The 16,253-nt window shown below is 40.2% G+C and overlaps 2 protein-coding genes across 6 annotated transcripts in view; both read left to right on the forward strand.

Moving 5' to 3' along the window:
- The window catches only part of LOC100267131 (uncharacterized), a 68,638-nt gene that overhangs the window by 32,397 nt on the left and 19,988 nt on the right, over window positions 1-16,253 (forward strand). For all 4 annotated transcript variants that reach the window (XM_010654211.3, XM_019221223.2, XM_010654210.3 and 1 more), the window contains exons 9-10: window positions 4,452-4,565; window positions 7,545-7,771. In XM_010654211.3, the coding sequence (XP_010652513.1) occupies window positions 4,452-4,565; window positions 7,545-7,771 (341 nt within the window). The remainder of the gene's footprint in view (window positions 1-4,451; window positions 4,566-7,544; window positions 7,772-16,253) is intronic.
- On the forward strand, window positions 435-4,181 carry LOC104879833 (uncharacterized). 2 transcript variants are annotated; one of them, XM_059738019.1, is made up of 5 exons: window positions 435-564; window positions 1,306-2,318; window positions 2,423-3,232; window positions 3,314-3,432; window positions 3,542-4,181. In XM_059738019.1, exons 2-5 carry the CDS (start codon window positions 1,322-1,324, stop codon window positions 4,025-4,027), a joined length of 2,412 nt encoding a protein of 803 aa, XP_059594002.1. In that variant the 5' UTR covers window positions 435-564; window positions 1,306-1,321; the 3' UTR covers window positions 4,028-4,181. The 2 variants fall into 2 exon arrangements, with proteins under 2 accessions (XP_059594002.1, XP_059594001.1); XM_059738018.1 differs by lacking the exon at window positions 435-564 and adding an exon at window positions 587-1,052.

Genomic DNA, 16,253 nt, shown 5'->3' on the forward strand with positions numbered 1-16,253 from the left:
TAGATAAAGCTTGGAGATTATGTGATTCATCTTCTTTTGGTGCCACACTAATCTATCACTCCCACCCTTAGTGCCTATTTTTGTCTATCATCTGTTTTAATGTAGTTTGACTAGACATTTTTCATTGTCCATGTGTAAAAGAATATACTAGAACACCTTGGGATTTTAATGTAACATAGGGGAGAAAGAAGAAAATTTGATACATCATCATTTTTTATGCCATCCTTCATTGTATGTACATATAAAGAGATAAATGGATGGATGGATAGATATATAGAGGGAGGAAGAGGGAGGGATTTTGTTGTACCTTTCCCTTCCTCCAACAATCCCCTCTCTCCCCTCTCATTTGGGTCCATCTATCAAAAGATAAAATGAAGAAGGTACTTGATTCTGACCATAGTTCTGAAAGGCGCGCCTAGGCTCGGGGCGGCGCGACGCCACCCTCCGGCGCCTCGCCTGAAGAGAGGCGACGCCCCTTCACGAAGGCGCCGCTTAGGCGCGCAAGGCGCGCGCCTCCAGCAAGGCGCGAGGCGGTCGCCCGAGTCGCCTCCGACGCCCGACCAGGTACGCCCCTCCTTCTCCTTCTTCTTCTTCTTCTTCTTCTTCTTCTTCTTCTTCTTCTTCTTCTTCTTCAGTCGGGTTGCAGAGACAGCAGCAGCCCTAGGGTTTTTTTAGTTTTTTTTTTTATTTTAACGGCCCAAAACGACGCCGTTTGAGCACTGTGCACTTAAGTGAACAGTGACCAAAACGACGTCGTTTTGGTCACTGTGCACTTAAGTGCACAGTGCTCAAAACGGCGTCGTTTTGGAGCCTGTTCATTTAAGTGAACAGGGACCAAAACGACGTCGTTTTGGACCCTGTTCTTTAACAAATAAAATCTCCTTCCATCCAGCCCCCTTTTCTGCTCTTTTTCAACCCGAGACTACTGCCATTTTTTGCCCTAGCCTCTTCCGTGCTGGAGAAGTGAAGAAGAAGAAGAAAAAGAAGAAGAAAAATAGGGGGAAAATAGGAGAAAAATAAAGGGGAAATAGTAACGTACCTTCCGGACCTCGGTATTTTTCTTTTTTCTTCACTTTTCTGCAATTTTTTCCATTCTTACCTCATAACTCTCATTGGTAATTTTTTTTTTTTAAATATAAATATTATATTTTGAGTTTTTGACATGAAAATTTAACAAAATAAAAATAAATAAATAAAAAGCACTCATGCATATTTGTTGTTAATGTGACATTTGATAATGTGATATGCATTTTTTTTTCAATTTTTTTTCTTAATTTAATTATAATTATTTTATTGTGGAATTAGATAATTTGTTTGCAAGATGGATAATGAGAGTGAGACTCAAGTGGACTCTAGTGCAAGTGGAAGAAGAGATCCGGGGTGGAAATATGGTCGTTTGGTTAATGAAAAAGATTTGAACACCATCATATGCATTTTTTGTGATAAAGTAACCAAAGGAGGCATCTATAGACACAAACAACATCTTGTTGGTGGATATAGAAATGCTAAAAAGTGTAGAAAATGTCCGGAACATGTTAAAGAAGAAATGGAAGAGTATATGACTTCCAAGAAAAATCAAAAAGAGCAAATGAATATGGGGAGCGAATATGTTAATGAAGATTTGTTTGGTTTGGAAGATGAAGATATTGGTGAGGAGATTAATAGTAGAACGAATATCACCAACATTTCTAGTGGAGGTAGTAACCGAGGAGGAAGTGGTGGTAGGACGTTTTCTTCAAAAAAACCAAGACAAAAAGGTCCTATGGATCATTTTTTCACTCCTAATGCAGAGATGGTTGTTCAAAATCAAAGGAGTGGAAAGATGAATCAAACTACCATCAATGATGCCTACAAAAAGGAAGCAAGAGAAAGAGCTTGCACGCTTATCACAAGATGGATGTATGAGGCCGCTATTCCATTTAATGCAGTCACATATCCGAGTTTCCAACCAATGATTGAGGCTATTGGCCAATATGGTGTGGGTATGAAGGGACCAACTTTTCATGAGGTAAGAGTTACTAACCTTAAGAAAGAATTGGCTCTCACAAAAGATTTGATGAAAGATCATATGGTGGAATGGGGGAAAAATGGATGTTCACTTATGTCGGATGGATGGACCGATAGGAAAGAGAGAACTTTGGTGAACTTTTTGGTTAATTGTTCAAAGGGAACCATGTTCATGCAATCCATTGATGCTTCTTCAATGATTAAGACGGGAGAAAAGATGTTTGAGTTACTTGACAAATGGGTAGAGCAAGTTGGTGAAGAGAATGTTATTCAAGTTATAACAGATAATCACTCAAGTTATGTGATGGCAGGTAATAAATACTATTTCTTGAATTTTTATTTTCTTTTAAAATTTGAATTATCTATGATCTATCTTGAGAACTTATGTAAATTTATTATCTACAATTTCATATAGGGAGGTTGTTAGAATTAAAGCGTCCACATTTGTATTGGACACCATGTGCTGCACATTGCCTTGACTTGATGTTGGAAGATATTGGAAAGCTACCAAACATCAAGAGGACATTGGAGAGGGCTATATCACTAAATGGGTATATTTATAATCGCTCAGGGCTACTCAACATGATGAGGCGGTTTACTGGACAAAGGGAATTGCTTAGACCTGCTAAGACTCGGTTTGCAACTGCTTTCATCACATTATCGCGATTGCATGAACAAAAAAACAATTTGAGGAAGATGTTTACAAGCTCAGATTGGTCAGATAGTAAATGGGCAAAAGAGCAGAAGGGGAAAACTATAGCCAACATAGTTCTAATGCCTTCATTTTGGAACACTATTGTGTTTTGCTTAAAGGTTTCGGGTCCCCTAGTTCGTGTGCTTCGTTTGGTTGATGGTGAAAAAAAAGCTCCTATGGGATACATCTATGAGGCCATGAATAGAGCTAAGGATGCAATTGTGAGAAGTTTTAATGGAAATGAAGAGAAGTACAAAGAAATCTTCAACATCATTGATAAGAGGTGGGAGATTCAGCTTCATCGGCCTTTGCATGCAGCAGGGTACTTTTTGAACCCGGAATTCTTCTATGATAAGCCAGAAATAGAGCATGATGCCGAGATTATGAGTGATTTGTATAAATGCATCTTAAGGCTAACAAGAGACCCTGCTAAGCAAGAAAAAGTTGTGGCCGAAGTGAGTTTGTTCACAAATGCCCAAGGACTATTCGGGAATGAGTTAGCTGTTAGGACAAGAAAGACTAGAGCACCAGGTTAGTTATTTAAATGATTAGATTGTATTTTTGCTAAAATAGGTGAATTGTTTCACTAAATTGTTAATATCTATACTACAGCTGAATGGTGGGCTGCATATGGAGCTTCAGCTCCAAATTTGCAAAAGTTTGCAATGAAAGTCCTCAACTTAACATGCAGTGCATCAGGTTGTGAACGGAATTGGAGCATCTTTGAGAATGTGAGTGACCAAATCCAAAATAATTACAAGTAATAGTCTAATAGAGTCTTGAATGTAACTTAAAAGTTAAAATTTTAAAATATATTTATGAGCTTATGAATTTTTGCAGATTCATAGCAAGAGGAGAAATAGGTTAGATCATCAACGCTTGAATGATTTGGTGTACATCAAGTATAATCGAGCCTTGAAGAGAAGATACAATGAACGTAACACCATTGACCCAATTTCCTTGAAAGATATAGATGATAGCAATGAATGGTTGATAGGGAGAATGGAAGATGAGGATTCTCATGGAGGTGCACAAGATGATTTTGTATTTGATGATGACAATTTGACATGGGGTGATGTTGCTAGAGCTGCTGGAGCTGAGGAGGCCAGGTTTGATACTAGAGCTAGAGCTAGAGCAAGCTCAAGCATAATACCACCAACAAGGGGGATAGCTTCAAGTTCTAGAACTTTGCCTTCTTATTCACTAATAGATGAAGATGAAGATGGAGACATGGTTGATTCAGCAGATGAAGAAGATGGGGAAGGCTACAAATGTGGTGATGGAAATGATGATGATGATGATTTTGTTGATTTAGAGGAGGAGTGATGATTGCTTGTTGTGGACAAATTTGTGATTTAAGTGTTTTTTAATGATGTTTTTGAATTGTGGACAAATTTCATGTTTTGGACCTTTAGGTTTGGAAACTTTGGATTTGGATATGTATTAGGCAATTAGCAATATGGATTTGGATTTGTTTTTATGCTTGGAGTTCTTTATTTTTATGTTTTTTGTTTATTAAATTGAAGTTTTGGATGATATTTGATGATTTATGTGTTTAGGACAAATAAATGATTGTTAAATTTGATTATATTATATAAAAATATATATGTAAATTAGGGTGCGCCTCACTTCACTAAAGCCCGCGCCTTAGATGCGCCTTGCGCCTCAGGCTCCAGGACTAGTTTGCGCCTTGGTGCGCCTTGAGCCTTTTAAAACTATGATTCTGACTTTAAAACTATTCATATGTCAGATCGGTTCAGCCCCAGGTTTTGAGGATGGAGAATTTGAATCTGCCAAGTTAGCACGCCCTGCGGCTTCATTTTATCATGCTGATGAAGATTGTCTATATTTTGTTGATTCAGAGGTATGCATTCTGAATTTTTTGAACTATGAGTTATGAACCATATGCTATATCTTGAGCTGGTTCCTTGTCATTTTCTTTTTCTGCTGAACTGGCTGGTTTTTTAATTACTGCATAGATTCATGGGTAAAGAGAAATAGTTTTCTTTTTAGTAAGCATACTCATTCCTCAGCTTATCCCGTAATACAGTTATGGTTTTGTATAGCTTCTATGGAGGTGTTTTCTTTGGAAGCAGAAGTCACTCTGCTTCCCATTTTGAATTCCTATGCACTTGCTTTGTTAATTATGATTTGAATAGGTTGCCTAAGATTCTTGTTTTCTTTGCAGCAGTAAACTACAAATGATTAAAGACTATTCATGAATCACTAATTGGTGATCATTCCGAAAATAATTCTGAATTGCAGCTTGCTTTGTTAATTATGATTTTGATAGGTTGGCTAAGATTCTTGTTTGCTTTTTGGAAGTAAACTTCATTTGATTAAAGACTATTCATGAATCACTAATTGGTGATCAGTCTGAATGGCAGCATATGCTTCTTTTGTCCGCTAATTTATGTTTGGGTGTGCTTGTAGTTTCCCTCTGAAGATGGGATTTCGAAGAACCTTATCTTAGATATAAAAGTCCATTGTTTTATTGTATTTGGAAGGAATACAATGAAAGAATCTTTGATGGGTGCTTCCGGTTGTAGGGTTTTTCTGTTGGTTAGGGCAGCTTGTTGTTAGGGTGGTGGGCATTTCTCCTCTTTTCCTTCTTTGGCTTGCTTTTGGGCCAAATTTGTATACTCCATGTGTAGTTTTTTCCGCCTTTTTGCAAGCGCTTTAATTTATATTTTCTTACCTATAAAAAAAAAAGAGAATCTTTGATGGGAATTGCACCTGAAAAATGTTTTTATGAATTCTTTATTTGAATGGTCTGGTAGATCAGTAGCAGAGTGAAGCCTTTATTTTGTAGATTTCATTATCCGGATGTTTCTTTGGCATAAAGAGACTTTTTGTTTGCTTATGGTCTGGTAGATCAGTAGGAGAGTGAAGCCTTTGTTTTGTAGATTTCATTATCCGGATGTTTCTTAGGCATAAAAAGACTTTTTGTTTTCTTTTATTTTCATGTTCTTTTTATACATATTGTGTACGTGGATTCTGCCCCCTTTCCATTGCTCACTTAATAACATCTTATGAAAAGAAAAGCAAGCTAACATCAATGACCTGCTCCAAGTTAGGATGGTAGGATGGCTCTTGGTCATGGCTGATATTCCTCAGGTTTGAAGTACTAGGGAATTTCTTGACCAAACCAATGTACTTACAGGTGGAAAAAGTTTCTTTTCTTCAGCTAGGATCCTCTAGGTGCTTCAAAAGATATTAACCGATTAGGCACCTTTCTCCCTCTAGATTTAATGAGTAATCTAGCCCATTTCAAGTGATGCATCTCCTTTGTCTCCAAATCCATCCTTACAAAACCTCCTCAAGCATCGCCCACCCTTTTAAAGAACTCTTTTCCCCATAGATTCACCAGAAGACCCAACAGCCTTACCCACACATCGCCAATGCAGGTGCCTTCTCTAAGGCAACCAACATTCGGCTCCCACGGTCCAACTGCAATCGTCTTCCCTTAAATAAGCTAGATCCCAAAAACAAAACTCTTTTGGCCTTGGAAACATTTTCAAACTCAAACGAAATGAGATTGCCTACGAACAAAAGCAGATTTAATTCAGACCCCAAGATTCTCGAGCCCACAAATTCAGCATGTCCAAAACTGGCAATCAGTTTGAAAAACCATCCCACCTCCCCACTAGACACTTCTTGAGAAGCCCCAAATTAGGTAGACCTCTCTTGGCTCACTCCCAATCCACACTTCATCACCCAACTCCCTCATATCTCTGTTCAACACCTCTGCAAAGGAAGCAACCTTAAACAGATTGTCACCTCTCTTTTCCTCCTGACACCTGATTGGCTCCTTTGACTCCTCTAAAGGCCTAGACACAAGGACTACCCCAATGCTCCTAAGACTTGAAGCAAGGATCTTCCAACCCCCTTAGGGAGCCTTTCCTTCTGGAAAAACCAAGGAAACCCTTTTTGCCTCTATGCACATAGCTGAGCACAACAGAAACCTTCCAGCTTTGTTGCTACACAACTCCAGCTTGTAGCCCCTTTCCCCTCCATTTGACACCCTTTTGAGAGGCTCCCTGAACTTCCCTTCACAGTAGTCTTCCATCCCCTCAAGAAGTAAAGAAAGATCCCTCTCCCCAAATCTGATCCAGGAGGAAAACCCCCGACCCCTCTCTACAATCCTCTCCACCATCTTACCATTTAAAGACTCCAAAAAGATCTCAAAGGACTTTGATTCCACACCAAACCAGAAACTTCCATCAAGAGGCCTCTCCTTCAGCCTTGTTTCTTCCATCACATGCTATGACATATTGTCCAGGAAAGCCAAGACAGATGCTTCAAACATGATGCTAAAGTTCTAGGGAAGATTTCAAGGTTTGAAGGCTCAATAACAAACATCCCTTTCCCCATGCACTCCTTCATTCATGATTTTGTACATACAGATTGTCATTCTATCACAATAGAGGAGGGCATTTTTATTTTATAACATATAATTTAATTTAAAAACAAAAAATAGAGAATGAGGTGGCTGTGGAGACACTTTTGGCAGGTGCATTTAACATTTCCCTAATTTCTTTTAACATGAGGCAGGAAAATTTCTGAAATGCCACCTTTTGACAAAAATTTACTAGGTCACTGCATCCTATGATATTCCAGTGCAATGAAACGAAACTCAAATTTATTATTAGAGAGCTTAGTAACCCAAGATATAAAATTAAATTAAAACTCTAGGTCAACGTATTACACCTCCATTCTTACATGTGCACATAATATGAATTGTTTAATATAGTGGTAAGATCTATTATATTGTCGGTTCAGTTCTATTTGTTTTAGTTCTTCCACCATTGTTTTTTAATTGTTCTGGTTGCTATCTCTGAAGAACCATGCCATCAGGAGAGCTGATATGGGAACAAGGGTTTTAGAGACACTCTATCCACCATGCAACACTAACAAAAAGAAAAATGGATTATGGAGCTGGATTGTGAATAAGCTGGGAATGGAAAAAGATGCTGATACAAAGCCAGCCGAATTTGATTCAGGATTACTGATGTTCCCTTGGCATCTGATAAAATTGGTGGATGGTGATCTTTTTATTATCAACCGCAGGTAAAATTAGAATTTTTTGTCATTATTGCTTAAGCACTAACTTCTTGTTGCTTGTTTCTATCTGTTTTGACTCAATTTAAATTTTCTTTGTTGAAATTTTACTTACAATTTTTTCTTGGATGCAACTTCTGCCAAGCATATCTTAATATCTCTGCTACATGATTGCTTGTCTCATGAAAAATGAATTTTCCAAATCTAATTATAATTCTGGAATGCTGTCTATATCCATGGCCTCTTTATTTTGACTAGAGTGAGGTTGTAATGCAAGTGAAGAGCAGGTGGATTGAAGAGAGTTTGGTGACCTTTAGACCTAATAAGAAACATTGTAGGTGTTCCTGTGTCCGATTGACAAAGAAAGATAAATGAAGTGAAATCAAGAGCTCCCTTTCATGGTTATAGGATTTTATAGGTTATTATTTGGGTTTCTTGTATTTGAATGTGATATGAGAATGCATTGTTTGCAATCTGCAATTATGGAAATGGTCATCAAGACATTCATGTCATGCAAATAGTGGTGGAAGGACCATGTTTCGTCTTCCTAATTATCAATGGGTGCTCTTTATGTCTTTAGTGCTTGATTCCATGGTCATGGTATTTTGGTCATGCTCCAAAACCTTGTATTCACTATTTGGAACTAAAGGAATCTTAGAACATGCTCCAAGAAATCTTCTAGCATGATTTCTATTTTTCAATTGGTGTTTAATAGGTCTACCGCTGGTCTGCCTATCTAAACTTTAATTTTAATGTTAGTAGTACTGCCTACACTCTTAACATTGCAATAAAGAATTGCCTGGGCTGGCATTAAATAGGAGATATTATAGGGCTGACATCTGCTCAAATTTCCGAGTCATTGTTCCATGAATTGTTTTGGCTATCATAATAAATCTTCAGACAACATAAATAGAAGATTAGAAGTTTGTCCTTGCTTAATTGCTATCAAATTTGATATGTAACCAGACATAAGATACTACTTCCTTTGGGTAAGCAGTGCACCATATTGCCTCTATCAGTACCAATTTAATTCACATTAGGCTGTATAGAATAGGTTATTAAGGAGTGTGGGAAAAGGATGAAGAGTGGAGGTAGTGTCTGGTTTGGGGTTGATTCTAAGTCCTTTGAGATTTCGCTGGAGTCTCCTAAGGGAAGCTCTCTGGGGTCATCACTGTGAGGGATAGAAGCTTCTCTTCTTGGATCAGATTTGGTGAGAGGGGTCTTTCCTTGCTGCTGGAAGGGGTGGAGGCTTGCTGTCAAAAGGAGGGTTTGAAGATTTTCAACAACTCTTGGTTGGAGGGAGGGAGAAGTTACAAGCTTCAGTTACGTAGCAATGAGGCGGGCAGGTACCTCTTTTGTTCCGTAGTCTCAGTGGAGCGATTCGCTTCGTTTTAATCTTCCCTGAAGGGAAGGGGCTGCCAGGGGGGTGGAATATTTTAGCTCAAAAGTTGAGAGCCTGTGGAGTGAAGTTCCCACTCAAGGTAGGAGATGATCCTAAACCGCAGCACGGCTCTGTGCAGAAGGATTTGCCTTTGAAGGTTGATAATGTGTCAAAGGACTGGAGAAGTGTGAGTGAGTCGATATGGCTGCAGTTTAGGGGTGTTGATGCTTCCAACAAGATGCATATTCTCAACCGTTGCTTGGTGGGACAGTGGGGAGATTTTACAAATGATGCCCTGTTGCTATCTTCTTTGAAGGAGTGGGCTAGGTACCATTGGAGGATAAAGGGGAACCTCTCTCTTTCCTTGTTGGGAGGTGCTTTGATTTTGTTTAGTTTGAAAGTTCAAAGGAGGCAGAGAGGGTGCTGCAGGAAGGAGAGAGGATTTATAAGCAGAAGTTCTTGTTTTTGGATAGATGGGCCCCAACAACAGGTTGTTTCAAAGGAGTTAAAGCTAAGTCCGCTTGGGTGAGGATAATGGGCCTTCCGCTCTGTCTTTGGCGTAGGGAGTTTTTCAAACAAGTGGGTGATGCTAGTCCAGATGAATGGGAGAGAGGCTCCGGGGAAGTTGCAGGTGGTGGTAGGAGACCTTTGTTTTACTGTGCACTTGTGGTGGGAGCTCCTGCCTTGGGTTGCTATGGTAACTTCCTGCAAGGAGAAGTTAGAAGCAAGGAAGAAGAAGTTAGAGGGTTCATGCGTGTCTGCTCGCGTTGGTTTTGAGGGGTTGCTTCCAAAAGGTGAGCTGTTGATTGCTAAATGCCAAGCTCTGCAGGAGGAGTGGCTTCGTCGGCCTTTTATGTGGAAAGGCTGCGTTTGGAGCAGCAGCCTTCTGTCGGAGTTGCGTGGGAGGAGGGAAACTTGCCTCCTATTGCAGTCTCCTTTCCCCATGGACTGGAAAAGGGGTTTGTGGGCCCTTTTAAAGTGGTGGGCTGTGGTTTAGAGGAGGCCAGGCCCTCAGAAAGAATTCCTGGCCTAGTTGATGAGTTTTGAGCTAGGGATGGTAAGTTGGCCCATCCCACTTCTCCGCTGGCCCAAAAGGGCTTTAGGGTCCCTTTTAAAGCCTTGGCAAGTTGGGCTCCTCCCTGTGGGATCGATCTCTGCCCTAAGGAGGTGGTGCCCTCACTCCCGTCAATGAAGCTCTGGTGGAGGAAGCGACTTCATTCCAAGGTACAAGGAACCTTTTCTCTTCTACTTTGGGTTGGGGGCCTCTTTCTTCTACTCCTTCATCTCATGCCCTAAGGGGCTTGGTTGATGAAGCCAGACGTGATTTGGGGATGATCTGTTAGGAGGTTTTGGTGACGAAGGACAATGAGATGCCCTTTGTTGAAAAGGAAGTCAGAGATGGCCCCCTTGCCATGATCACGAAGGAGGGGTGTAAACTGAATCTTCTTTCAAATAGTGACGACTTAAAGTCTGATTTCTGGGGGTGGGAAGAGGATTTGCAGTTAGCCTTTGTTAAGAACAGTAGCTCAATGGAGTTGGGGAGGGACCTCACCTGTTCTCAGGATAGTTTCAAGAAACTACTTGCTTTTAGCAAATTTTTGGGGTTTTCGGTGGATGGCTACGAAGAGGAAATTCTGGGTCTTTTCAGGAATTTGGAATTCCGAGCAAATAAGAAGTCATTGGGGCAAGTGGTGAAAAAGGCTAGGTCCGATGGGTCCAAACTTGAGAGGGAGATAAGGAAATTAGAATGTTCAATTTCTTATAAGACAAAATTTTCAAGTGGGAGAGCAGGAAGGAGCTCTTCCGAGGTATTAGTTGAAGTTTGTCCATGAAGCTAAGAATTTTATCTTGGAACGTGTGAGGGATTAATGAGGGGGATAAGTGCAGAATCATTAAATCTTTGATTCGTTCCCACTTAGCTGACCTTGTCTATAGCTGACCTTGTCTATCTACAAGAAACGAAGGTCCAACAAATGTCAACTTGCCTAGTGAGTTTGGGTGTGGGGAGGTGCCTGGAGTGAGGGGCAGTGGATGCTAGGAGTCCATCAGGGGGTATTTTGGTTTTTTGGGACAATCAGGTACTGGAACTTTTGGATATGGAATTACGTGCCTTTTCAGTCTCTTGTTGTTTCAAAAATTGTGAGGACAATTTTATTTAGATGTTCATAGGGGTATACAACCCTGTTTTGGCTAAGGAGAGGGATGACTTTTGGAATGAATTAGGTGCTATTAGAGGTCTTTGGCACAATCCCTGGTGTGTGAGAGGGGATTTCAATGTAGTCAGATTCCTAGAGGAAAGGAGGAATTGTCCAAGATTATTGGCTTCTATGAGGTGTTTTTCTCAGTTTATTGAGGAAATGTGCCTTAAAAGATCTCCCTCTTTTTGGTGGTATGTTTACTTGGTGTGGTGGGTCTAATAACTAATCTTGTGTGATGCTAGTAAGGAAAACCTTGAGTATCTAAGTTGGGTTTTTATGTGGTTTGAGGCTTGTTCAAGGTTGAAGATCAATCTTGGGAAAAGTGAGTTGATTCTAGTAGAAAATGTCCCAAATTTGGAGGAGCTTGCAAAGGTTTTAGGATGCAAGGTGAGAGCCATCCCAACCACCTATCTTGGTTTCCCTCTTGGAGCTCCCTATAAGTTTCTAAGGTTTGGGAAGGGGTGGAGGAGAGGTTTCAGAAAAAGCTAGCGTGGTGGAAGGGGCAGTACCTCTCAAAAGGCGGAAGACAGACCTTGATTAAGAGCACCTATCTAACTTACCGATTTATTATATGTCCCCTTTTGTCATTCCTAAGAGGGTAGCAGCTAGATTAGAAAAGATTCAAAGGTATTTCCTTTGGGGTGGGGGAGCTCTGGTTAACAAACCCCATCTATTGAGTTGGTCAGTTGTTTGTTTGGAAAAAGTGAAAGCATGGTTGGGATTTAGGAGTCTTGGAACCTTTAATAAGGCCCTTTTGGGGAAGTGGTCTTGGAGGTTTGCAACTGAAAGAAACCCTCTTTGGAAACAGGTAATTATTGGCAAGTGTGGGCAAGAAGATGAGGGTTGGTGCACGAATGGGGTGAGAGAGAGGTATGGAGTGGGGGCTGGGAAGGCAATCAGAAATATGGTTGGGAGGATCTCAAGGTTAGAATGCATTTCAAGGTTAGTTCTGGAAACAGGGTGAAGTTCTGGAAGAATAGATGGTGTGGGGATGTGCCATTGAGGGATGCTTTCTCGGACCTTTTTTCTATAGCTTCCTCTAAGGATGTTCGAGTGGCTGATGATTGGGATGGTGATAGCTGGAATCCTAGGTTTATTAGACAACTGAATGATTGGGAGTTGGAGGAGGTAGATATCTTATTTGAGAGGTTGTATGATCATTCTATTTCTATGGATATTGAGGATTCAGTGGAATGGGTTGACACAAAGAGTGGTATTTTTTTTGTTAGGTCCTTCTACTCCTCCTTGGCTAGTAGAGGAGTGGATCCTTTCCCTCACAGTGTAGTCTGGAACTCCTGGGTCCCTATTAGAGTTTGTTTCTTTGCTTGGGAGGTAACTTGGGTTAAGATATTGACTCTAAATCAACTCAAAAAGAGGGGCTGGAAGATGCCTAATAGATGCTACATGTGCAAAGAGGAAAGAGGAAACGAGTGTTCATATTCTTCTTCATTGCCTGAAAGCTCGTATATTGTGGCAGCTTATTTTTGCTTTATTCGGTGTTCAATGGGTGATGCACTCTTCGGTGAGAGGTTTACTCTTGAGTTGGGGAGGCTTTCCTATTGGTAGAAAAAGGAAAAAGGATTGGAAGGTTGCTCCGTTATGCCTTTTTTGGTATATTTGGAGGGAAATAAATAGAAGAGCCTTTGAAAATTGTGAATGTTCATATTATTCTTTAAAAATTTTTTTTTGTATCTATTTTGGGATTGGGTAAGATTGTATATTGGGGAGGGCTCCTTGTTGATGCTTTATTTTGTAGATTGGTTAGGAGCTCTGTAAGTTGAGATTGTTTTTGTGTGTCTGCACTTTTTTGTTTTTTGTTTCCTTGTATGCATTGTGTATACTTTTCTTTTTAATACAATTACTTTTACCTATCAAAAGAAGAAAAAAAAATGGAATAGGTTATTATAAATAATAACAAATTTTTTGGAAGAATTAAAAAACAAAAGCTAATTTAACTATGTTACTTCTAAAAAGTAAGCAAAATCTTTAAGAGGTTTGGTTTAGTTTCCTCATCTTCTTCATTTTTAAATTAGTATGGTAGTTATGGCAGGGTATATAATGTAGATACCAAATATTGGTTCGGTTGACATTCAATGATCTATGATGTATGTTCTTGGAGTAACTTTATTATTTTCCTTTTGTTTCCGTCTACAGTTTTGGAATTGAAATTTATTTTTGTTGCTGATTTATGGTGAATGGTCAAAAGATTTTAGGCCCCTAGCGAGTCCAACCCATGAAGGATCCTCTAATGGTGGCCTAGATGCATCTTCGTCTTCAAAGCTCCTAAGACCAGGGTTCATTGCAAAGAAAATAATGTCGAAAGGTCATCCTCAAGAATCGTCAAAGCCAAAAGGATCCGCAGTCTCCGTAAGGCGCAGAGCAAGAAGTTGGCTGTAGAGATTAGAGGAGGCGTCTTCTACCCCGAAGCGTAACTTAGAAGGAGGTGGCTCACTGGAGGCAAATCGAGACACTTTTCGGGGCAAATCTCGCTCCAGTAAGAGTGATCTTTCTCCTGGTTTAGAAACATCCAAAGCTTTTATCGGCGAGACAGAGGGAGAAGAGGGGATCTGCAATGCAAATTGGTCAATAAGGTGTGTCCTCCTTTCTTACCTGAATCCGAGCAGGATCTTCCTTTGGTTGGGGCTTTTGAGCCAAAATTTCTTCCTGAATCCTCTGTTTCTTTGGTTCATCCTTCTCGTTGTTAGCCTTTTTCTTCGATTCCGTTGGAGTCAAGCTTTGCCGTTCAGCGTGGTTCCTTTTTTATCTCTCCTGTTGTGAATATCAACCGTTGTGGTGGTGCGTCCTGTTTTGAAGGTGTGGTGTTTCCCCTAGAAACCTCTAACCGAAAATTTAAAGACTGGCCTTTCCTTAGGGAAACACTCAGTAACCCTGAGGAGCGTGGTGTCTCAGGTGAGGCTTCGTCCCCAGAGCTAGAACCTTCCACCCTCCCGTTGGAAGGTTTTCAGGTTGAGGGACTTATGCCTAGGAAGATGGTCAAGGTTTAGTCGATTTTGGAGAGTTTGAGGATTAGAATTGTCAGGGATAATGGAAAAGGTGTGGAAGGAGAGAACAAGAGTGCTCTCTCTGTGGACAAGGTTTATTCCAGAAGAAAGAGGAAAAATGACTCTGGAACTCGAGGAGAGGATTAGTACTGGGTGTTGGTTGTGTCGGGTTGTTTTTGTTTTCATGAAGATCTTAAGTTGGAATACAAGAGGTTTAGGATCTAGGAAGAAAAGGAGGACTGTGAGAAGGTTTTTAAGTACTCAAAACCCAGATGTGGTGATGCTTCAGGAAACAAAGCGAGAAATTTGGGATAGGAGGTCTATGAGTAGTGTTTGGAAAGGTAGAAGTCTGGAATGGGCTGCTCTTCCTGCTTGTGGGGCATCGGGGGGATTGTGATTTTGTGGGATTCAATTAAGTTCAAGTGTACAAAGAAGATGTTAGGATCTTTCTCTGTAACTGTAAAATTGAACTCTGATGAGGAAGGGTCTTTTTGGTTAACCTCAGTGTATGGCCCGAATAAGCCTTTGTGGAGGAAGGACTTTTGGTTGGAGCTTCAAGACCTGTATGGTCTGACTTTCCCAAGGTGGTGCGTAGGAGGGGATTTTAATGTGATCAGGAGGATATCTGAAAAGATGGGTGACTCTAGGTTAACAGTCAACATGAGGTGTTCTGACGAGTTTATAAGGGAGAGTGGTTGGTTGGATCCCCCTCTAAGGAATGCGGCTTTTACATGGTCAAACATGCAAGTCGATCCTATTTGCAAGAGGTTGGATAGGTTTTGTTCTCTTCTGAGTGGGATTCTTTTTTCTCTCAAAGTATTCAAGAAGCCCTTCCTAGATGGACCTCTGATCATAGCCCAATTTGTTTGGAAACTAATCCTTTAAAATGGGGACCAACTCCTTTTAGGTTTGAGAATATGTGGTTGCTCCATTCTGAGTTTAAAGAGAAGTTTAGAGATTGGTGGCAAGAGTGTACGATTGAAGGTTGGGAAGGTCACAAGTTTATGAGGAAACTAAAGTTTATTAAATCAAAGTTGAAAGAGTGGAATATAGTGGTCTTTGGAGATTTAAGAGAGGAAAAAGCACATGCTTTCGGACTTAGGTAGAATTGATCTAATTGAACAAGAAGGGAATTTAAATCTTGATCTAGTTTCGGAAAGGACCTTAAGAAGGAAGGAGCTAGAGGATTTGTTATTAAAGGAAGAGGTTCAATGGAGACAAAAATCTAGGGTTAAGTGGATTAAAGAAGGGGACTGCAACTCTAAGTTTTTTCACAGAGTGGCCATTGGAAGAAGAAGTAGGAAGTTCATTAAGTCTCTGATTTCTGAGAGGGGGGAGACTTTAAGTAACATTGAGGTTATTTCTGAGGAGATTGTAAATTTCTTTGGAAATCTCTATTCCAAACCTAAAGGTGACTCTTGGAGGATTGAAGGGATTGATTGGGCCCCTATTTCTGGAGAGAGTGCAGTTTGGTTGGATAGACCGTTTTTTGAAGAGGAGGTTCGAATGGCAGTTTTCCAATTGAATAAGGAAAAGGCCCCTGGCCCTGATGGCTTGACTATAGTAGTTTATCAAGAGTGTTGGGATGTGATAAAAGAGGATCTTATGAGGGTGTTTTTTAAATTCCACACTAAGGGGGTAATAAATCAAAGTACAAATGCGACATTCATTGCTATGGTGCCTAAGAAAAGCCAAACTTTTAAAATCTCAGATTATAGACCTATTAGCTTGGTTACAAGTTTATATAAGATAATTGCTAAGATCTTATCAAGGTGTTTACGCAAAGTTCTACATGAAACAATCTTTGGCTCTCAAGGAGCCTTTGTGGAAGGGAGACAAATTTTGGATGCTGTATTGATAGCCAATGAAGTGGTGGATGAGAAAAGAAGGTCAGGGGAGGAAGGGGTAGT

The sequence above is a fragment of the Vitis vinifera genome, chromosome 7 (genome assembly GCF_030704535.1).
Source record: "Vitis vinifera cultivar Pinot Noir 40024 chromosome 7, ASM3070453v1".
NCBI lineage: Eukaryota > Viridiplantae > Streptophyta > Magnoliopsida > Vitales > Vitaceae > Vitis > Vitis vinifera.